Source organism: Paramisgurnus dabryanus, chromosome 18, assembly GCF_030506205.2.
Source record: "Paramisgurnus dabryanus chromosome 18, PD_genome_1.1, whole genome shotgun sequence".
Lineage (NCBI taxonomy): Eukaryota > Metazoa > Chordata > Actinopteri > Cypriniformes > Cobitidae > Paramisgurnus > Paramisgurnus dabryanus.
The window spans coordinates 17,159,283-17,183,801 of NC_133354.1; the positions used below are offsets into that span (position 1 = coordinate 17,159,283).

General features: G+C 35.4%; 4 protein-coding genes and 1 long non-coding RNA gene across 5 annotated transcripts; 2 read left to right on the forward strand and 3 right to left on the reverse strand.

Moving 5' to 3' along the window:
* Positions 1-4,816: 4,816 nt before the first annotated feature.
* tmem179bb (transmembrane protein 179Bb) lies at positions 4,817-6,944 on the reverse strand. The gene is made up of 5 exons (XM_065287022.1): positions 6,825-6,944; positions 5,929-6,125; positions 5,631-5,768; positions 5,250-5,328; positions 4,817-4,969 (listed from the first exon to the last, which is right to left on the reverse strand). The coding sequence occupies exons 1-5, from the start codon at positions 6,921-6,923 to the stop codon at positions 4,817-4,819; spliced, it is 666 nt and encodes a 221-aa protein (XP_065143094.1). The 5' UTR covers positions 6,924-6,944.
* A 1,563-nt stretch (positions 6,945-8,507) lies between these two features.
* sumf2 (sulfatase modifying factor 2) lies at positions 8,508-12,528 on the forward strand. The gene is made up of 9 exons (XM_065287009.2): positions 8,508-8,738; positions 9,185-9,329; positions 9,575-9,689; positions 9,882-9,926; positions 10,137-10,287; positions 10,397-10,452; positions 10,572-10,656; positions 11,545-11,686; positions 12,058-12,528. The coding sequence occupies exons 1-9, from the start codon at positions 8,678-8,680 to the stop codon at positions 12,158-12,160; spliced, it is 903 nt and encodes a 300-aa protein (XP_065143081.1). The 5' UTR covers positions 8,508-8,677; the 3' UTR covers positions 12,161-12,528.
* A 373-nt stretch (positions 12,529-12,901) lies between these two features.
* Positions 12,902-15,004, reverse strand: LOC135776367 (uncharacterized). The gene is made up of 3 exons (XR_010544103.2): positions 13,935-15,004; positions 13,585-13,841; positions 12,902-13,073 (listed from the first exon to the last, which is right to left on the reverse strand). It is a non-coding gene; the product is annotated as an uncharacterized lncRNA (long non-coding RNA).
* A 95-nt stretch (positions 15,005-15,099) lies between these two features.
* On the forward strand, positions 15,100-19,266 carry bicdl2l (bicaudal-D-related protein 2-like). The gene is made up of 6 exons (XM_065287002.2): positions 15,100-15,579; positions 16,677-16,799; positions 16,936-17,088; positions 17,271-17,344; positions 17,474-17,594; positions 18,151-19,266. Exons 1-6 carry the CDS (start codon positions 15,208-15,210, stop codon positions 18,481-18,483), a joined length of 1,176 nt encoding a protein of 391 aa, XP_065143074.1. The 5' UTR covers positions 15,100-15,207; the 3' UTR covers positions 18,484-19,266.
* Positions 19,267-20,701: 1,435 nt separating this feature from the next.
* Positions 20,702-24,304, reverse strand: abhd11 (abhydrolase domain containing 11). Its single transcript, XM_065287006.1, has 6 exons — positions 24,037-24,304; positions 23,460-23,595; positions 23,194-23,367; positions 22,919-23,089; positions 22,631-22,812; positions 20,702-22,541 (listed from the first exon to the last, which is right to left on the reverse strand). The coding sequence occupies exons 1-6, from the start codon at positions 24,189-24,191 to the stop codon at positions 22,406-22,408; spliced, it is 954 nt and encodes a 317-aa protein (XP_065143078.1). The 5' UTR covers positions 24,192-24,304; the 3' UTR covers positions 20,702-22,405.
* Between the last annotated feature and the right edge of the window lie 215 nt (positions 24,305-24,519).

Genomic DNA, 24,519 nt, shown 5'->3' on the forward strand with positions numbered 1-24,519 from the left:
AACTTTCTTTTTCGTTTCATTTTATGTATTGTTTTCCTATTGTTTTTTTCTGTATATTCGTTGCTTGGGGTTGGGGTTAGAATCACTTTCTGTTACATTTTTAGACATTCTAACCCAAACCGCAACTATAACCCCAACTTCACGTGAGAATAGTTTTAAAAGCAGAAGAAAAACATGTAGAAACCAATACATAAAAGTACATCCCAACTCAAACCCCAAATCTAACCCCAAGCGACAATGATTTAAAAATAGGAATAAAAATGAGAATCCAATACATAAATTGTAGGGATGCACCGATAGGATTTTTTGGGGCCGATACCGATTTAAACAGACAACTTCTGGCCGATACCGATATTAAACACTTGTATACAATACTATACAGTTGGTCTATTAGCTAGTTTATTTCTGCATCAAATTATTTTTACCTGAACACGGATTGGATCTAATTAACATTCAACTGACCAACATAATAAGAGAGGCACAAATTAAGCTAAAACAAATATAATAAGACAACATGACAACCTTCAAAGGTGGTTTTTGCTATTCAGCATTTATTTTATTAACGACATTAACTCATTTTTATTTTACATATAATGGATTTCTTTATGCAGTTAATTAATAAACAATCGGTATCGGCCTTTCTCGTGCTATTGCCGATATGCCGATGGTTTCAAATTCATCAAAAATCGGCCGATAAATATCGGCGGCCGATAAATATCGGCGGCCGATACATCGGTGCATCACTAATAAATTGACATGAAAAACTATTTATAGAAATTCGTGGGAGTGACATGAAAAAGACATTTGTGCTCAAGGAAAGAAAAAGCTGAATTTAGTGCCATGGACATGAATAAATTAATCAAAATTTTCGTGACTATAACACGACTTTCCGTGAGATTATGTTGCAAATATTACTTACCCCATAGGTGGGGTTTATTGTAACAGAGGGTTTGTTGTAACACTTCATTTAAACACAAATAATTAAATTCTGTCTATATACTAGAGTTGGATATTTTTAGTACATCTGTCTATAATAGATAGATATCCACACATCTATCTATACATGATCCTCCATCTAACCATTCTTCTAATATGGATCAATGTATATGGATATATATTTCTAAAGGGGACACAAAATGGTCATTTTCCCCCATATTGTTATTAATTAACATATTGACTAATAAAATTAAGATTGTGTTAGTGTGTGCACCATTCACCCTTACATCTATGACCTTGTCACAGGGTTTATTGGCCTTTATTCAGTGTATATGTTAATAGTCCAAGCCATCAATGTTATGAAGCTTCTTACTCAAAGTACGTTCATTAATAATTCTCTGAATTTCCAGATTTAGGCTCTGTAACTTTAGGCTAATGTCCAGAGTTGTTTTTAGCATTGGATCAATGCAGCCAGAAAGCCCTTGACTAATATTTCCTCTCTAAAAAGAGAAATGCTCAAGAGTGTTTTTCTAAATTGTGAAATACCCTGTAAGGTTGCATTTGCCTACAATGAGTTTACAGTCTCTGCGGAGAGTGTTTTTAGGTTAACAAATGTCAAATGCTTAATGCATGATTAAACACTACTGTGAAGTGTTACCACTGCACATGTAAACAACATGTTATGCATTAGCTTGTAGGTGAGCTTGCCAAATGGTTCCACCTAGTGGTGATTTTTGAATTTTTTTTTTGTGTTGGTTAAAATGTAATATACAGTAATCTAAAATGTTTTGAAACCTAATGTGTGTCTAAATAGCAGTTTGATTCTACACCTATTTAAGCATTTCTTAGAATGTACTTAAGGAATTTCATAGGCTACTGTTAAGGGTTTATTCCTGCACTCTTCTTCTTCTTCTTCTTCTTCTCCCTCCCTCTTTTAATAATCTGTGTTTGAAGGAGAGCAGTAGGGAGTAACCTTACTATTGATGAGCCAATCTAGAATATTTCGTTATGTCTGTGTGGTGGATGTAAAGGACACAAACCAGTCTGCTTTAACCTGGTAAGTCAAGCATTAAACATTTATGAACTAATAAAATTCTCACCTTTAAGTTGAGGACAAACCCACATAGTTATTTTGTTACAAAACAAATAAAAAAATAGATGTTTGGCTGAAAAGTGTGTAAAAAGATCCAACGAATGTTACTAATGACTAGCTGCAATTTTGTGATCATACAAAACATGAGGGTGAGAAAATGATGGCCGAATTTTCAGTTATGGTTAAACTATTCATTACATACTAAAACAGTACTAATTGCCTTTTATTTTATAAACGTACACATAGGCGATATTCATTGCAATTCCTCATTTATTAAACTCTAATTGGAAGACATCGGTTTCCTGACTGTAATTGCATGAGTCATGCACATCCAATCATTGCATACCATTACTATTGTTAGCACTTGAAATACAATGGTTGCTTTGTTTGTTATTTAATTTGATGCTGAATGTATCCTTCTCCTGACATTAACTTAGATGAATTGATAGTGTTTATAATGAGGAGAAGTGCTGAGATAAGCTTTTTAGTAAGCAGCTTGTTACCTCCCATGAGCCTGATGATTCAGACTGGTGCTGCCACTAGAGATTTAGGTCACGGAGACCTCAGCGCATGTTGCCCTAGTGACAGTAATAAGAACCCAACCAATAAAAGACACTTATTTACTTGTTCAATACTGAAACAATAGTTTATCAGTTGATGTTGTTGGGTGTTTTATCAACTTGTGGGTGGGATTGATCTTGTTTTGCAACTTTTTTTAAACCAACATGGTTTGGCAAAGTAAAGACCATCAGGATGTCCAAAGACCAGCTGGACGCAGTGGTGAAGCATGCAGAGAAATTGCTCTCGTTGGCCAATGAGATAAATGCTCAGCGTCAGGCGGAGGCGGCCCAGATGGTTGCTCTTGTTCAGCAGCTAAGAGAGGAGAGCCAGAGTCTACATGGGCAAAGTGCCCTGCTTCAACAGGACATGGCCGATATGCAGAAGCCGTTGGAAGTTCTGATGGACACTAAAGTGGCGTTTGAAGCCAAAGAGAGACAGGCTCGTAAACTCAGCAAACAGCTTTGAGGCACTAAGAAGAACATTGCTGGTCCAAATTTACAAATATAAATGTGGTAAAAATGGGCAAACAACAGGGCTGTTGGATCAAATTACTAAGCATTTTTAATCTATGTTGAATTTACAAAGCATATAGAAAAATGTTTAATGAACTGTACAAACATAACATGTTACCAAAGTATGTTTATGTGTGCCATGAATGTTTAGCTTACAAACAGAACTTGGCAATGATCTTGAAACAGGGATAAGGAGAATAGTTAATGTAGCACCATCAAGTAAAATGAGTGGAGCATCAGGTGCAGCTGATCCATGAACAAATTGGATATGACCTCATCCAAAGCCTAGCACCATCATTATTACCATCATTATTGGGAACCTTCAGTTGTGATAATGTGAAAATCTAAAAATACACACTCCAATTTTTAAATTATTAGTTGAAAAGGACTAAACATTGACCTGAAATCGACCAAAAATGTTGTTTTGCTATCTGTACGCAATCAAGAAAAATGGTCAAGAAATGGTCCCTGTTACTTTCAAAGTACACCTGAAATATTTCATATTAGTTTATCAAGGGTACACCAAAGATTGCACATTAGTATTTCAAAGGTACATAGTATACATATATGTACGGAAATGCTACAGGACCTGTTTAAATACCGCCTCAATGACAGCTATGACCATTTATTTTTGACAATGGCAGCCATATAGGACCTGTATATTTTTCTACCTATATAAAGTTATAAAATTACAATTAAGGGAATCTTTTCACTTTACTGTATAAAACTACAACGACAACTAGGAGAAACACTTCTTAGCAAAAGTTATTAAAGAAAATATTTTTTGTACAGTACAAATTAGATAAATAGAACCATTATGTTTCAAATCATACAATATTTATTTGTCATTTATTTAATGATTTTTAATATAATGTATATTTAAAACTATACTGTATATTGTAGTTATGTATTTAAAATTGTATAACTATAAACAATCTACTAGGAAATGTAAACACTGAGAGTTAACACTGCATCAAATGAAGTTCAATCCTTTTACACAAAGCCTCACATGTTTATCTAACATTATAAAACAGATTTTTAATGAACCAAAACTAAACAATTACATAAAAATTAAGACACAGAAAAATTAACAGGTTCAAGATCCACATCCTTATTTAAAATAAGTTTAGGTGTTTTCTATAGGAAGAAAATCAATCATTTATTTTATCAAGTGGCATTTTTATAAACGTGAAATGACATATAAGTAACATCAGTCGATAAAAATGCTGAGTGCTGTAATGTAAATTCAGGTGTTTCTTTAGGTTGTCGGCCTTGGATTCTTCTGCTTTTAAAAACAAAGTACATCAATTATGAAATTGTATTTTTAATGCTAATTTTGATGCTTTTTGTGTTGTATTGTTTTATTGTTAAATGTGTTTGAATATTTGGGACACCTATCTTGGCCAGGACACTCCTGTAAAAGAGATTTTATATCAGTGAGGTTCTCTCCTGGTTAAAAATAAGTGTAATATATAATTATCACAACTCTTGCTGTAAGCTGTTTAAAACTGACAAACAGCAAACAATTGTGTTAAAAATGAAATGAAAGGTTTCTTTTTTGACACAAATCACTATTTCAAGTTCATTATTTACTTGTAGCCAAATCTGTCAGTCAGTCATTATTTTATAAATGTGTCCTGATCATCTTGTCAAGGTTTATTCTGTGAAAATGTCACCAAATATCATATATAACTTAAGTAAAGCTCATTCGATCCTAAGTGCGGGATGGGCGATGCAGGAAAGGCTCTGTTTCTGCCCTACTCCACTCATCATCACCCCAAACCTTCAACCTCAAGCTCTGCCATTTCTGAATGATCACCACTGCAGTTATTAACAACCAGAAGAAGAAGCTTACCCACACAGACTTCTGTAAGAGAAACAAACAGCTTAACAAACAGTATGTATTCATTAGAAATAACAACTGTATGTATATGAAAACATCCCAGCATGTGACAATGATTTAGACTGAGATTCACAGGTATGGATGTGACATTATGCAAATGACATTAATACTAAAGACAGATATCTAGATAGATTATGAAAACTCTATACACTTTAATAAGTACATGCTCACAAATTGTTAATAAATAATAATAAAAAAAGAAAAGAAATAATTTCATTATCTCTCATAATTACAGAATACTAACCTCAGTATTGTACAGCCCAGCGTGGAACTGATTTCCAGTGTAGGGAGGAACCCAGGTCTGATTCTCTGCATCTTCACAACTACAGTAACACATTTCACATTACCTTTTTGGCACAGATCAATGTATTTGCATAATAAAATATTCTGACACCGTATACAATTTAATCCTAAACTATTTATCTTTTGTATTTTAGCTATTGATAGTACACATGCACCATTGTTAGGTCAATCATTTGACGTCTCATATACTGATCACTCGTTGACCTACATGATGGTATTCTCAGTAGTTATGAGGGCAAAATGTTTTACATCTGGGTTTAATTAAATAAAAACTATAATGTTAAATGCATAAATGTAAATGTCATAATGGAAATGAAGTCACCTGGTAATAGAGGGAATGTTATGTAGGACAGAGAAACACAAGCTGTCTCTACCGATCTTGAGAATACATCCTGATACCAAGAGAAAAAACAGAAGAAGGCCACAGACTCCTAGAGATGTGTTGAGAGAAAGAGTCCCCCTAAAGTATACACAAGCACAAATTCACAAACCCAGAAAGAAAATGAGCGAAAACATCTATCTGACCGCCACCTGCATTAAGGAGAAAACCTTAAATGTGAGACATGTAATATAAATATGAACATTGAATTTCTTGATCAATTCTTTATAAAAGTCAATACCTTCTCACATTGTCATCCACACAGCTGGCATAGATCCAGTAAAGAATAAGTAAAAAGCAGTAAATAGCCATACACACAGCAATGGCTGACAGAAAATAGCAGACGGATGAAGAGCTAGAGCCCTCTAGGGTCACACTCTGGATAGATACATTATAGTGAACACTGCCATAGAGAATACATCGTCCGTCAAAGTGGCCCTAAAAAAACACAATTGATAAAGAATGACTTATACTGGCATATGATATACAAACATATGGAAATCAGTAAACTGTGGGACATTCCTTATTGTAAATAGGTCTTTCCTTAAACGGTTTCTCTCTCTCTCTCTCTCTCTCTCTCTCTCTCTCTCTCTCTCTCTCTCTCTCTCTCTCTCTCTCTCTCTCTCTCTCTCTCTCTCTCTGTCTCTCTCTCTCTCTCTCTCTCTCTCTCTCTCTCTCTCTCTCTCTCTCTCTCTGTCTCTCTCTCTCTCTCTCTCTCTCTCTCTCTCTCTCTCTGGCACACAAATTTGCACACTTGCTAGATCTTATGAGAGTGTGCTGTGCTAAGTGTTTTTGCAGCCCATGTATCATATGACTCTAATAATCTATGGAGCGAGATACCAGCTTATCCCACAGCGATGCTAAAGCTCAGTCAAAGTAAAGCAATAACATATAATTACAGATAAATACATGCTTTACCTACATATAAATTACTTATAATGTCAAATAGTTTCTGGTGTTAAAAGCTTACATTTAAATGTTAAAGAAAGAACAAATTGTACACATAAAAATCTACATGCACTCTACACAATTCTTTTTAAATCTTTTCACATAAGTTTCTCATCTTTCAAACTGGTTTTATCGTTTTGTAGTAATGAAGTTTTAGCAACAAAGTGAAATTGTGGAGATTAGTTTTACCTGAGTAAGTGTCAGCCAGGCTGCAGCTATTACCCCACAGACGAAACATCCGGCATAAAGGACAAGCTCCAAAACTAACAGCCAGGGTAGTGCCATCATGAAAATGCTTCCAAAGTCACTGTCTCACCGTGTCCAGCAGACGAATGCATCATTCATGTGCTCTTCAAAACTGCTGTGACAACGTGTGTCATTTCTAAAGCATGCTCTGTCCTCCTCACAACAATGTCGCTTTTCACAATCATTCTTGAGGCAGGAGCGTTTCATAGGATTGCTATAATATACTTAAAAAGTGCATTGGGCTGAAGCTTAGGCAGACTGAAGCATATATAGAAAACTATAACTAGAAAATATCATAAACTGACATGGTTAAAGATTAAATTGTTAAAATCATTCAGACTTGTGACCCTGTCTGTGAAATCCAGCCTAAAATCTTATAATCTATTTATGAGATTTGGAGCATCAAAGTTTGGTTTCACTCACTGATTTCACATTGATTTCAATCTGTAAATGGCCTTAATTAATATTAAAGATATCAAGGTTATATTTTTACAGAATGTACCAGAAGGAAACCCACGCTAACACAGGGACAATTTGCAAACAACATATAGAGGCTTCCTGGAACAGGGAACAAGACCATCTTGCTGTAAGATAACAGTGCAAACTGCTTTGTTGCCCATTTTTTAGTCACCATAACAAAAGAAAAGGCATGAATTTTTTTTTTTTTGACGACAAGATGCACAATATATGCAACACAACATTAATGTAACCATAAACCTGAATGACGTATACAAGAAAGTGCAGTCAGAAAATAGTGCAAACTTTTCTCACTAATGCTGACAGACTGCATGCATGGCATAATTTCTACGAAAGAATAAACGTCACACACATTCACAAGAAAAAGATAATCCTTGGATTGGATGGTAGTTTAGCACATTGCTATTATTTAGATCTACATTTATGCATTTCTTCTTCTCTTGTCTTTAAGCTTTACATTATGTTGATTTGTTGTCAACATTTAGAACTGCCATGTGAATTTACCTCTGATAAAAATGCACTCATGCACTTTATCTTAAAGTGTTTTTGTTACACATGTTACATGTAATTACTATAGTAATAACAGTACATTATTCATGATTACATGCAACTAATCCTAAACCTAAGCCCAACCCTATAGTAAGTACATATTGTTAATTAATATTATTCAATATAATTACACTGTATCAGTGACACTGTAAAATAGATTGTAACCGAAAGTGTTTGTTACCACTTTTATATAAAACCCTGTTTAACCCCAGTGTAAGAATAGCAGAACCAGCTGTGTCAATAATAAATGAATGCTTTGAAAACAAAGAGGTTTAAAAAAAATCAGGTGCACACCTATGGTGCACACCCACACACACACCCACACACACACCCGCACGCACAAGAGTGAGGGAGAGAGACGACAAAATCACAACAAGAGCCTAGGGCAATATGGCTACAGCCAGACAATAACTAAAACAATGTGTAACATAACAACTAATTATTACTAGTACTTTTAATAGTGTCATATTTTGTACAATTTTATATTTTAATAGTTTTATATTTTTTGTGTGTGTGTTTTGTTGACGCAAATATGAATGTTTAATATTACGCTGCATCTCCAGACCGATAGATGGCGCTACACACTTTTCAACCCGCTTCAGTGACGGCGGAGAGGAACACTGAATGACAGAAGTTTGTTGTTGTGCATGTGTTCATTCATTGATTTCTTCTGAATCATTTTATAAGAAGTTTAACGTGTTTGCTCAGTCACTTTCTGAGTGTTTGATGATTTGGACAGCGGACGAAAATCCCCTGTGACGATATTTATCATGACGATTTTATGGAAGACCTTATACATTTTATTGTTGTGGATCACGTCGTGTGCATCAGGTAAGAAATAAGTTACATAATTTGTATTGCATTAGTCAGCTTTTAAAACGTAGTATGAACTGCAGCCTCCCTGTAATTTACCATGGTTGCCATAGTTTCCTCTTCAATGCACCATAGCTACTACTGGTATTATTGTTAGCACGGTCAAGTATATACATTTTTCAAAATATTTCGATTTATTTTAGAAAATGAGACAGATAGTAGTAAAATGCATGTCATAATTGTATTGCAAATGAGATGACAAAATAAGAAGTGACCCATATTACATAATAAATGTAGAGCATGTTGTTAAAGAGGTAAAGGAAATCAACTTTCAAATGTATCTATTATGACTTTACAGTAAGATCAATAATTGAAGCAACTATGGTATCTTGTCAGAAAATATTGTTACCATGTTTGTAAGACCCTAAGAAGACCTGCAGTTAGGATGTCTGTTTGTTTTGCAGTTGATGATATGGTGCTTATTCCTGGTGGAAAAATTATGATGGGAACCAATGTACCCGATGGGATAGATGGAGAATCACCAGCACGGGCTGTGAATGTCAAGCCATTTAAAATGGACAAATATCCCGTCACTAACTCTGATTTCAGGTACTTAGCACAGAAGAAATGGTCTGTATCTCAAACTTCGTGAGCACCCAACCTAGACAGAAGTTTTGGCAATAGCCCAAAATGCTGTCCTGCTAGATTTTGAGTCAAAGACTATTGAAACTAAAACAGATCTTTGTCTTTCAACAAGTTTTGTGGTTTTGGTTGAATGGCTTTACATGGTTTAAATAGCTTCACATGGCTTGAATGGCTTCACATGGCTTATTGGTGAAACTTTTTTTTTTCAGGGAATTTGTCAGACTGCAGAAATATAAAACCGAAGCTGAAACATTTGGTTGGAGTTTTGTGTTCCAGGATTTTGTGACAGATGAACTAAAGAGCAAAGTCACTAAGAGAATTGAGGTACACAGCACTCAATGTAGGTCTTGTTGATACAAAGAGGGCAGGCAAAAATTTGTAGTCTTACCTAACATGTTCTTTTACAAACCACCAGAACACCAATTTTATAAACCATTTAATGGTCATTGTCAAATAGGGGCATACTTACTATCATCTTATTTGTGCCAACCTGTGATCAATGTCTCTTCTTCCTAGTCTGCTCCTTGGTGGTTACCAGTCGAAAAGGTGTTTTGGAGACAGGTGACATACTTAATTCTCTATGTGCATGCAAAAAACTTGAAAACACATAATGCCAGAAAGAAACGTCATAATGTGATGTTATTGTACCCAGAAAAGTTAATAGTTCTTCGTTTTATACTCTATAATAGACATTTTATATGTATGGATGTACATATTGGCCCAGTTGTATGAACATCTGTAATCTGTAACCCCTTGTTGTGATGGGTGCAGCCAGCAGGTCCAGGATCTGGAATCAAAGACAGATTGAAATTCCCTGTGGTCCAGGTGAGCTGGAATGATGCGCAGGCCTACTGTCAGTGGAAACAGAAAAGGTTGCCAACTGAGGAAGAGTGGGAAACGGCTGCACGTGGAGGTCTTGAAGGTAAGCCAAAAAAGCCATATGCCGCTTTAATTCTAAACACTCTGCTTATTGTTTCTTCTGGTTTGACATTTTTTAAGTAGTGTTCAAAGTCATCACTTGTGTATTTTAGGCAGGGGATACCCATGGGGCAACAAGTTCATGCTGAATCGCACCAACCTTTGGCAGGTCAGTTGAAGTTTATGTTGTAAGTGATGTACATTTTTACTTGAGACTCTCCGGATTCTGTAGTTCTAAAACTGGATAAGCATTTGTAATGTTTAAACTTCTGATGACTTTGTTTGAAGGGCCCGTTTCCAGATGGGGACACAGCAGAAGATGGCTATCATGGTGTAGCTCCTGTAACTGCGTATCCTCCACAGAATACCTATGGTATGTGGCAGGATTTTGTTTTTGACACCTACAAATTTAGGCTTGTTTAGCCATCTGTTTAAGAACGGCTACAAATTTGTTAATTCACTTATTGCACTGGATATTCATTGGTTTTTTAAATGTATCTGTATATTAAGGCCGAAGTACGGTTCATTTTTATGCGTACGTGAGGGTCCACGTACAGTTTGCATGACGCAATTTTCGGTATCAGAAGGGTGCACACGTACTTTATGCACACTGCCAGATTTTTTAAAACCTGCATATATTGTACGCGTAGGTGCCTACTGCCTATAGGATAATATAGTATGTAGACCAGGAAATGCATTGCATTTTGTCACATGTACGAGTCTAATAAACTATACTTTGCAAGGCTGTGCCTTTGATCCTGTGCAAAACAAAAAACAAACTATTCTTCGGGCTTTACTTAAAGGAACAGTATGTAAGAAATTTATATCAATTAATCATTAAATGGGCCTGAAATGTCACTAGACATTAAGAAATCATTTTCATTTCAAATACTTATATCACTCACAACAGCGGTCCGGCCAGGATATTGTCATTTAAAAAGTGGAGTTGCAGCCCTCAACTGATGTTTTTTGTTGTCGTTTGGTATATTGGCCACCAGCTGTGTGATTGCAGTACCAGTTTTAGCCACACGTTTTGTGATTGCAATACCAGTTTTGGCCACAATCCTACATACTGTTCCTTTAACATTGAAATACTTGCCTATTTGTCACATATTGTAAAAATTCTTAGCTAAAAATAATTGTAAAAAGTAACACCTTAAAGCATTATGGGTCCCACCCATCTGTGTCACAAATTGTTTTATAACATAACACTCTTAACTATTGTTCTGAATTGAGAGAATGATGTCTCATGTCATTCCAGGACTTTATGATATGCTGGGTAACGTCTGGGAGTGGACCTCATCCCGGTTTTCTGGTGCTCAAACCATGTATGTCCTGCGTGGGGCGTCATGGATTGACACAATAGATGGCTCAGCCAATCACAGAGCTCGTGTCACTACTAGGTCAGTCATTCTCTACCCTGCTTTCTGTATGTTTCTCATACATAATAGAGTAAACATATGTGACCTTACCTGTAAAGCTAAATTCTCAAAATGTAATTATGAGATTAGGAACATCATTTGAGTTAGTCTTTGACCTTACTCAGTAAATATTAAAGATATCAAGGTTATAATTTACAGAATGTTTTAACATTATGTAGGATAACAAAAGATTACTTAAGGTGGGGGTCACATAAGTTTTGTTTCCTTCAAGTCAAATTACATCTAATCCTTTTTAACTTTCACGAGGGTAGATCAACACTTGTTAATGCCGTTGTCAGAAATGTTTATAATGATGTATAAATAAAATGTATGTTTTATGTGCTCATTTGCAGAATGGGGAACACACCAGACTCGGCCTCTGATAACCTGGGCTTTCGCTGTGCTGTGAGCTCAAAGGCAAAACAGAAGACAGACAAAACGAGAACCGAGCTTTAAGAGACACATTTTTCAACTGATGGTTCATTATAAAATGAATACAACATTTCTCCTGTGGAGACATGAACTTTTGAAACTGTGTTTATGTTTACATTGTTACACAGAACACATACTGTAATCCTAACATCCTGTGATAGTTGTCTTTTATTTTATTGTATTTTCCTTTCTTTATGAGGAGTATATTGTGGCCCTGTCTGTGAAATGAAGGCTACGGTCTCATAATCTAATTGAGATTCCAAGCATTCACACTGCTTTCAATATTTAACTCGAGCTTACTCAATATTGACATCAAGGTTATATTTTCACAGAATGTACTTTATGTACAGTATAGGATCATTTTATGTAGAAAACAGTAAATCACAAAAAATTACTTTGTATTAGCATAAACTAACATGAATAAAGATTAATACATGCTAAACTATAAATTTCTTGCTTTTGCTAACTTTAACAAATACAACCTTATTGTAAAGTTTAAATAATAATACTTCATATGCATGAATTTGCATATGCATGTTATCATCTAAGCAACAGCAGTTCACAATTTCAAATTCACAGTCTTGTTTCTGCTGGTATAACTCAACAGTGGGTGTATATAAACTTGAAAACAAGATATCGAAAATGGTATATCTTATAATATATATTGAAAACAAACAATACCAATCTGGTGATATAATAACTACATTTGTTTATACTATAAGTTGCTGGACAAGGACGGTGTTAAGGGAAATGCACAAAAGAGTGGAAGAGGAGAATTGTGGTAAAGCATTTGAAATTTGTGTACTCTCTGAAAGTCTAACCTTGACAGTGACATTTTCATCTTGGAAATGAGCTCTCTCTGGGTACTTACAATAGCTTAATCTCCTATCTGTATGCTGTGCAGTGTCAACCGATAGATAATGTACTTGGGGAACACCTAGAAAGAGTTTAGTGAACAAAATAGGGACTAATAAATAGGTAAATAACACAACATATAATCAACAAATAAGTTTGTTGTTACCCTTTTGTTGTTACCCTATACAGTAACTAAAAATAAGAGTACTAGATTTGTGTGCATTTTGCTAAGGAACTTGTTAATAACTTTTGCTTATGCAAAGCTGCCACAATTCTAGATTGTTGCTATGTTTTTTTTCTAAAGGTTATATATGTCGTCATTGTTTAAATGGCTTCGGGGCCTCCTTTGTAAATCAAAAGAATGACAAAACCTCATAAGCAAAATATACTTAAGCAACATAAGAAGAACATTCTTAACATGATTTAAAATGTCATTCATGTCCATTATCACAAATATTGTAGGGCAAAATATACTGGAGTATAATAAAATAGAAATAGCATTAATAATACTTTGTCTAAGGCAAATTCTGCATGCAAAAATTTGCCATGATTTGAGGATTGTATGCAGTGAAAGAAGAAAAGATGATACTTACAAATCAAATACCAAAAAGAAGACGGGCCAAAGCAATCCTTCAGTTGAACTGTAATATAGAAAACATTATCTGAAGGGATTTTCTGTCTCAGTACTATAGCTTAAGATTTATGGCAATTCAGTAACTTTTCAAAGATTGTTTCACAATGGCCTGTTGGATCTCTTGGTGTGTCATTTTGTCAGATGGTGTGATGTCTATGATCTTTACAGCATATACCTGTGCTATTTTTTTTGTACACACATTGACCAACAATACATCTGGAGAAAGAACATATTAGTAACATTAGAACCAATGCATATAATACAGTCATTTTAATGTAACATCCACGCACATGTTTTAGTGAGACATACCTTCCTAAGATCTCCTATATTTGACATAAAATTCCGGACAGAATCCCAACAGAATCAGGATTTTGCTCTTCTTTAGTTCTATTATGGAATCAAATATGCAGAGATTTACTTCGAATTCACGTATCTGCAATTAATTAAACGTTATTCCACACACAAACACACAAATTATAGTTTAACAAACACAAGACAACTATTTTATTATAGTAAAACTTGTAAGCATGTTTTTGGCAGATTGATAGCCATTTGTATTACAATAGTTTTCACTACAAATATTATGTTAAAATATGGTTCCATCCTGACCATGTTAAATAAATTTTTGATCACTCTAATAAAAGCAAGTATATTTAGTTTGTCAATTCACTATTACAAAATACTTCTTTAAAAAAGTGTAGCTATGATTATAATAATACTACTATAGATATAATACCCATATTAAAAATAGTATATTTGTTGCAGGCTATATTAAGATATTAATAATTACTACACTACACTTAAATACGAATATTAATAATTAAATAAATAAATAAACAGTCTCTAAAGAGAGTGAGGTTATGACCAACGTGAACACACGTATTAATGTGATTTAAGATAATTGACAACTACATTTTGTTTTGAGATTAAAATAATTAAAGGGCGTTGGCTCCTCTTCTTGCGTGTCTCGGCATGCTTGAGCGTCTCTTTAAAGTCGCCATGAAACGGAAGTAGCGATTCCCTTATTTTCCCCGTAGTGACGTATATCCGAATGAAATGGCTTTTGAGATGAAATAAGGCAGGGCTGGATTTGAATTTGTCCATCGAGATCTGATTGGATCGTTTGAAGTTGGGTCGTGTTGCTAATTGCTAATCGCTGCGATCTTCTCCCGGACCCCGCCCACCTGCCATACTTTTGACCGGAAGTGAAGAGAGATCGTTTTTAGGAGGGGAGGAGATTTGCATTTTTGATTAAAGATTATGAGCACACACAAATTTTAAAAAAATAATGAAGCTCACAGATAAGTAATTTGTTAATAATACCACAATATTAAAAATATATATATAGTTTTTCATTTCAATTTCATTGCGACTTTAATATTTATAAATTAATTTGTGTAAACAAAGGTAAAGCATCAGTACCATAGATACAGCAATGAGGTCAATCCATGATGAGATTTGTTGACGCAGATGGTATTTTTGAGCGTCAAAAGACCGGAAAAACTGGTTGGTACACATTGCACGGTTCTGCAGTTTCGTCTTATATCTTCGCTGCCTTCACGGGAACGTGCAGTTTTGATCAATGGAGTCCTACAGGAGAGACGCGCCTGTCACGCTACACAGTTTCAATGTGTTCGAGGACTCGCCTCTGACCACGAGGGAAATTCATAAACCATTAAATGACAATAAAGATTCGAGTAATGACACTAATGTAGAAAGAGAGACCTACGGTTCACCACTGTCTTCACTGGAAGAGCTACAGGAACAGCTGGACGGGGACAATGATAATTCAGGTGGGACAGAGAGGAACCATGGCCCGGAACAGATGACAGTGGTTGATTCAGACTCGGGCCATAGGAATCCGAGTCGTTCATACATAGATGAAGCGTTACCAGATCTGCTCCGGAGTGGAAGTCCACTGCGCAGACGTGTGTCCAGTCCGGTGTCTGTCACGGTAAGTTAACATATGGATTTTAATATCAAACTATTGCTAACTGTAGCGTATTCAATTGTAGAATACTTTGATAATAACTACACTTTATACCATAGCATTCTGTAGTATTAACTATCATGTAGTGATTAGATATAATGTGGTAAGTAATGTTAAATCTTTTTTATTTACCATGGTAAAGTTAAAAACATATGCGACGTTTCGCGTTTGCGATTGGGATGGAGGCCCCTACCGGCAAACAATGGTACTGCAATACTTTAAAGTTAGCTAGAGTGCGCCTTTATGGTTTTTAATATATAGAAAATATTTTAGTTTTCCCACTAAAATAGTAAGATAACACAAATAATATAAAAATTCACATATTTTTATTTTATTCTTCATAACTCAGACCAAATCACAATTGACTCTGGTCTGCAGTAACTAATACATACATACATACTAAAGTAGGCTACTACAGTATTTTTTAATGTAGCCTGAAAAGCACTGATTGGATTAGCTTTAGAGTCTTTCTCTTTATTCATTAGTTTACTTGCTATTTCTTTCCCTTTATAGACAAACTTTAAACCTATAAAGATCCCTAGACTAGAGACATTTGTGGGTGGGCTTGTGTTGCTTTACTCTTTCAAAACAACACATAGAGTAAAAAGTATCAACATTCACCAGAAAATGTGTTTTATACATCCATTGTTTGTTTATGTAGGCTATATTCTCCCTGCAAACACTGTATATTGAGAACACACTTCATATTGTACTTTATGTTGATACTTCCACTTGCTTTTTAGAAAGTTTGTTTAATAAACCAACAACTCACCTACAAATCTCTTCCTCAAAAGACTAAACTCCAAAGGTTTGGTGCAGACTTCTGAACTGATTATACAACACTATTAGGTTATCTCCAAAAGATAAGACATTTTTTATCTGCATGACAGGTTTCCATCAGTCTTATCTTAATAAAGAATCCAGAACAGCAGGGTCCGTGACAGAAAATGGGAGGGAATCTGTTGTCATTTTGTGGATTTACACATTCATTATAATTTCACTTGTGGCATTGGGGAATGTCAAGCATTAACAGCTGACACACATTTTTTCCATGGCTACAGCTTAAGCAGGTGAAGAAAGAAGTTGAGTTATCTCGGCAACGCAGTCTAAGGCTTAAGGCGCAGGTGGACCGACTACAACAGCAGAGCGATAGTGGGCCTGGATGGAGTCAAAACAGACAGCGGGTATGCATTTAAAACAATTAAACTTCACTTTATATATCCTTTGCAGCATTGTGATGCTACTTCATTGTAAATGATGCCAGCTTATAAGTGTAATTATTATCTAGTAAATGTTTTTATTTTTTTGTGGTGTAAATAGGTTACAGAGGAAGTTCAGTCTATTGTAAAGTTGCTGCTCCCTCTAACAGACATAAAGGATTTAGATCTGCCTTCCAAGGCAAACCCATTAGACACAGCATTGTTACAGCTGCAGAATGTGGCCCGTAGACTCGCCCTTAATCAAACAGCTCAGGTAAGTTTTAACCACGCCCATCACCTCATGTTGGACACGCCTCCTTCTCATGATCTATGAGCTCATGATATACACATCACTCGATTGTAATGCTAATTTATCCACTGCATCACATGTTCCTACTGTCTCTGTAAGAACAATTGCACAACAGATCTTTAATAGATTGTATGTATTGTTGACAGGGAAGGAATAAATCAGAGGAAGATACCGCCATTTTACAGCAAGCCTTACGTGACAGAGATGAGGCAATTGCAAAGTAAGTCAGATTGATGCAGGGAACAAGACAGGGAAATTAAAATATTGCAAACTTTGAAATACAAAAAAAATGAACTATGATAAAGACCGGCTTCACAGTTTGAATATGATGATTATTATTTTAATGCAGAAAACAAGCAATGGAGACTGAACTATTGAAAAGCAAGAATGAAATGATGATGCTGAACAACCAACTTTTAGAGGCTGTTCAAAGTCGACTTGAACTCTCCGTAGAGCTGGAAGCCTGGAAGGTAAGTTTAGTAGATACATTGCTACTGTAAACACTACTATACACATATTATTTTTTGTCTTTTAATAAAAGCAACAATTAAACATAGCAATGTTAACCTTAACAGACTTAATAAATGCTGAATATACACTCTCAGAATAAAGGTACAATAGTTGTCACTGGGACAGGACCTTTTAAAAGCTCCTAATATGTACCATTATGGTACATATATGTACCTTTTAGCTACCAGTTTGTACCTCTAATATATGCACCTTTTTCGTACAAACGTTAAATTTTAAAAATGGTACCTCCCTCGTGACAACCTTTGTACCTTTTTCTGAGATTGTAATATAATAATTTTAAAGGTGAGGTGCTGTAGAAAAGTTGTTTAGGTTAGATGGTTCTCTGCAGAACTGTTGGGTTTAAGTTTGGACACTGTCTGGTTTTCACTATACCCCATAAAATACAGCTTTTAGAATCTAAATTCTTAACTTGTCAGTGTAATCCACCATGTTGATTTACTTAATTGATGTTTTTGAAAATATTTGTGCACATTTAACATGTCATGTCTCTAACAGGATGATGTGCAGACCATCCTTCATCACCAGCTTGTCAAACAGCAACAGGAAGAACAGGCTAAGAAGTCTAGAGGGTTTGGTGTTCTGCGGCGATCGAATAAACCTCTTCCTCCGAAGCCTAGTATTTCCACCGTGACACACGACCCTGTGTCCACTTCACGATCTTCGTCCCCTATCACTTTATCTTCTATCACTTCATCTCCTAACACAGGAACACCGAGGTGGAGGGAAAAATTCAAACGTGGCAAAACCAGCATGCAAGAACCTGCTGCTGAGTTTCAGCCACAAAGAATCAACAGAGAAGACAATTTTCAGGTTGTTTCTCTGGACTGATGAGCTATAGGATTACTAATAAGTAACTTCTGATTAAGTATGTTGGCATTGGTCGGATGTGTGTGAATTAGAATGTATTGTTCAGAATGTATTAAATGAGGCCAACAGACAAAAAATGCACCATTTAAGACATGCATACATTTATAAAGCTGATTATTTGGAATAAAGCAGTGGATTTGCAATCACTTGCATTAGGTTAAAAATGTGAATTTATTAGGTAACACATTTTCACACAGATATACCTTGGCATGCAAAGGCAATACATCCATTCACACTGCTCAACATGTTGGCTCATAATGTAACTGCCTGTAGGACAACATACTCTGTCATGACTTGTTTAAAACAAAATGTATTGTATAATAGTTATCAAACGAACACAACATATTTCTAAAATACATTCATCTCCACTTTGACATGAACAATATTGCATAAGGGCACAAAATAGTTTATTTTCTAATTTACTGTATATGGATTATATTTACAATTACAAATATTAAATCCTGTGAGCGCCATGATTACAGACATCAATTGTATATATATATATGTGTTTTTGTAAATAAGCTACTGTATTGATAATTGTTAATAAATCAGCAATATTTGTGCTTATGTTCCTAACTGACTCTTTTTAGTAGCGTGTGTGTAATATATATATTAGAGATGCACAGATATAACATTTTCCCACCATACTAATAACAGATTATTCACACTAATATCTGACGATACAGATAGTTTGGTGGTTATCATAACTTGCATTAACTAAATTCTATAGATTACATTTTCTGAATGTTATTTATTTTTATAAAACAGTTAATTCCAATCCTTGATTCTGATTGGTCAAGAGCTGTGCTTTATTCATGATAAAACACGGCTATGACCGCTTTAGTTCTATTTATCACTGCGCCCTTAGCAACACCCTTAGCAACCACATGTATCCGTTTGAGAATGGTTTGTTGTTTTTATTTGAGCTTTCATGCATATTACACATTGAAACCTAGTTGTTCACGGTCAGGGACTATTTTTTTCTAGCGGAAGGAATGCTTTTATTGATTTAACTTCATGAAAGTGGCACTAATAAAATTTTTTTTACTTTAATACTGTGTGATAACCATTTTATAAAAGCAATAAGGTACTCGAGGCAAGTGATGTATTGTGAATAAGTAATGGCTGAAAGGGGTTAAAGGGACTCCGCTTCGCATCGTGCCTAACAACGCCCTTCAGGAGTTACTTATTCACAATACAGCACAGCCTCTCGTACCTTATTGCAGTGGTTCCCAAACTTTTTCAGCGTGTGGCCCCCCTTGTGTTCGGTGCATTTCTTCGCAGCCCCCCAAAGAAAATGTGTGACAAAAAACTGTTCTAAAACTCAACATTTTAATTAAAAAAACATTAAATTATACAAAAAAGTAGTGCTTTTGGTTAGTAGCCTAATTTTGTTAAGGTTTAATTACACAGAATTCATGATAAATTAATGTATTTCATAAAATGTCATAAAACTGGGGCCCCCCTGGCACCATCTCGCGGCCCCTCGGGGCCCCCAGTTTGAAAACCACTGCCTTATTGCTTACATATAAGGAGCAATCATATTAAACATTAAATAGTGATGTTTCTTTACATTTTTTATGCAGGGAGCGCTTAAATTCATATTTTTTGTTCTCTTTTTATTGACAGGATATGTCAGCTATGACTATGGGTCTTTTTTTAACTCATTTCCTGCCAGTCATTATTTTTAAAATTGCCCGCCAGGAGTTTTTGTAATTTTTCATAAAAGTTTCACAAAATGCTTTCCAGGAAAATGTTCTTCTAAAATATATAAACATACAAATATATCAAATAAAAGAACAGACCATCTGCTTTTAAACAAACAATAAACAAACAAACAAAACGAGAAAAGTTTAATCCTTTCTATATTTTTTCTCTGCTTATGAACTCTTAAATATCTGTATTTTTCTTTAAAAAGCTGAAATAATTGCATATTTGTAAAGGAATTTAGTTAGAGATCAGATTCAGAATGATTATCAAAACATACACAGAGTTTAAAACTAGTAAGTAACGTTTTGGCTTCAGTTTTCATTAATTGGGTAAGTGTGCCATCTAGTGAATATTCGCGGTATTGCAGAATAACAAATATTAATTAGGAACACTTTATTAATGCAAATGTTTTCTCTTAATTGACAAGATAATTCGTCAATGGTGGGGAAAGAGTTAAACTATAAGCTGATAGTGTGAAAATTGTTTTTATTGACCGATACAGATTATTGGTTGAAATATGAGTGCATCTCTAATATAATTATCATTTTGACAACTGGATCAGGGTTATTCTATAAGCCAAAATAAGGAATAAAACACGGTATTCATAAATTGCATTGGTTAATAAAGACCCAAGTTACTGTTATCCTACACACCAGCTGATAAAAGAAAAAGCACTAACACGGTTTACAATCATTGGAAGTAAACTTTAGTTCTGAAAATCCAATTTTTAAGATACAGTTCTATATAAACATACATTACACAACAAAGTTTTTCTAAGTAGACACAACAAATAATGGCAGTGCTATAAGTTTCTTCTGTCCCACCAAACACATTCAATACAACCATTAGTGAAAGTGAAGGACCTGACAATGATATTTATGCTAATGTAATTTAAGTATTTCTGCAGCATATTTCTTCATATATATTAAGATACAGTAGTCATAAATATAATAGAATATATATACTGTATATATAACCAGGATATACAAAATAATCAGCATTTTCACATTCCACAAAAATATCCCGTTATAAGAGAAGCTCCGAGGACTGCCAAAAGTCAACATTTGGACCATCATACATGTAAGACTTATGATCTCAGTTTATGCAACACATAATGGCAGCAAATCACTGGTCACAGAAACTTGTCCAACACAACCCTGCTTTGGTACTATAATAGCCATACATAGAGCTATAGCTATGTGAAAGTAGTGTGCAAAGGTAGGCACTCTCTGTAGTGTACCACACAAATATACAATTACAATGAGTCCATATGTTGTATTCAGTTCAGAAAGCAATTGAATATAGATATTTGATCGCATGTTGGCTACCTATGCTTATGTCATTTCTCCATTTAACCATTAAAATATAACATTGTTTAAAACACAGAACAGAAGCAGAAAAGTTGATCCTTTCTTAAAAAATTGGGCCATAGGCCAGAGTACCTTTAAGAACCGCATTCTAGTAAATCAGCAGCTTTCTCTTTTTACTGAAGCGATACAAACATTCACTTAAACACATAACGCAGCACAAATATATTAACATATAAGCTAAACTGAGAGTGCACTACATTATTAAATAACACTAGTCATTTAAAACATCTTACAAACAATGTCTGTTTCCATGAAAACAATTTAAAAACAACAACACTATGACACTGCTTAAAATGTACATCAAGTGTAGTAGTCTTAATGTATCTATAGATGACACTACAATGGAAACAGTTAAATAAGTCACACACTGTTGCATAGACATCTGATTTGAGCACAGACAAATGATGTCCATGACACAACATGCTGGTGAAACAAACATTAAAAATAAAATGTTAGAAAATAAAACATTAAAAATAAACAAGAAATTATATCTAATAATGCCCAACCATGTTTTCCATTTTGCAAACAAACCTTATTTCAAAGTAGTGATCCGATGTCTGCAATTTCTAGAGATCCTCTATAAAACTGTGCTCAGTGTACCATGTTAAGCCACAGTGCAATATACAACATGACAAGTGAAAACACGCAAACTGTCCACAACACTTTAACTGTCCTATTGTGCATTATAAGGAAAGGGACTAGACCTTAACTGAATAAAAGTCAGTTCGATCCACATCCTTAAATTATTAATGGTCTATTTATCATTGGGCCCACCTGTACATGTCCTGTGCCAGGCACGAGGACTAGGATTGTAAGAAAGTTATTATGGAGCTGATGAAATCCAAAGGCTTATCAGCATGAATCCAGTGACTGGCATCTGGAATATACTGGATATCTGCACAGGGAAAAAGCCGCTGGATTTCAGGGTAACTGTCAGAGCTTAGAGGATAACAAAGAAGGCGGCATGAGAAATATCACACAGAAATAAAAAAATATCCAAATAGTGAGATAGCAGTTTTGATAGTTACCTTATATAAGCAGAACTACAGCCACCTAAGAAAAGTGTAGGGCCCTCATAGGTGTTGTTAAATTCAGGAAAACCCATGAGGTCCTCTAAGTGGTTTGAGATGGCATCTAGGTTAATTCTCCAGCTATATTCACCATTTTGCTCCTCCAAGTTAGTGAGGAGAAACTGACGCACTGAACGATCCTGCGAACAACATAAAAAATGTATAAATAAAAACAAAGCATCATGCACTAGATGAAAAGACAAAGTGTTGAAATTCAAGGAAAATTAACATTGCAACCGTATTTACCTTAACCTGCTTTCTGAGTTGGTCTTCGGCCAGTCTGCGCGCCGTAGAACGAGGAATATTATTGGCTATCTTCACATCTTTCATTGCCTGAATATAGGCATTGAAATTGGTGTGGGCTGTAGTCTGAGCTGGGCTGATGTCCACAACGACCAGACGTTCCACTAAACTAGGCTAAATTACACAGAAAGGTAAAGATACATGAAGTCGTTTTTTGTTTTTACTCACAAACCCATTTTAAAAGATACAATGAAGTGACAGTGAATGAAACGTGATACCTGTGACAAAGCCGTCGTCATTGCAACTTTGCCTCCCATGCTGTGTCCGATTAGGACACACTTCCCGATATGCAACTGTGCGAGCAGATGTGTAAGATCGTAGGTCATCGTTTCATAGTTCAAGACCGGATTGTGTGGGCTTTTGCCATGGTTACGAGCATCTACTGTCAGCACCTAACTAGACAAAGTACAGTCAGGGAACGACCAAATACTTTTCAGGAAAGTCCACATCACCTCTAAACCACTGAAGAAACTAGAAAACATACCTTTCTGCCCGTCCGCTGTACAAGGGACTTGGCTATTGAGTGAAAGTTGGACTTGCTCCCGAATAATCCGTGAAGAAACACCAATGGTGTGCCCTCGCACGTCCCATCAAACACATCGTATGTCAAGTTGACAGGGCTAGGAGAGACCAAAGTAGAGCAGTAAGGATGTGAAGCCAAATTACAGAAACTTTCCATCTTAAAAGTTCAATGTTCTTAATGGGATTCAAATCACCATGGTAACTAAACAGATTAGAGGATACACTTACAAAGATCATAAGGTTGTGAAGGCCTTGCTTGTAAAATCCTTACATTATTTACATTCATTCATTTAGCGGACGCTTAAATCCAAAAGCTATTTAATGTAATATGACCACTGCCAAACAAAACATGACATGCACCATAAATCTGCATTTACTCTTCTGCTTAAACACTGCCCACAAGTGGCTAATATGCTAATGCAAACATTACTCTAGCATATAGCACCACTTTATAACAATATGTACTTGTCATCTCCCAAACATTCAGCTCTGTGTTGTGGTTAATATTTCTTAAATTGCAACAATAAAGATGCCAACACCTGAGAACCTGCGCGCTGTCACTACCGAGTCGGTCCAGTCTCGAGACTCCGCTGCAAAAACCCCGAAGTCCCTTCAATGATAAACATGACGACGGGCCAGTAAACAGTCCTCTCACGGAAATACGGCACAAGCCACTCATGACAAAATGTGACATTCTGAAACCGGTCTCCGATTTGCATTCATTCACAACCCGGCCCGGCGACTTCGAAGGTCGTGGTTGTTGTTTAGGGAATACGTGAGAGACCACCACAACCCTTTGCGTGCATGACGTCATGACGCACTACGTTTGAACACGTGCTGGACTTGATCAACGTATGACATCAAAGAACCGCGAGAGTTTTTTTTTTTGTATTTTCGTTAAACATTACACACAAAAAGCATCTCTCACAACAGAAAATAACAGTCAGGGGAATAAAAATAACAGATCTTACTAAATTAATATACCGCGAGATGTACTGTGGTTGAGTAGGACTGTGTTTAGT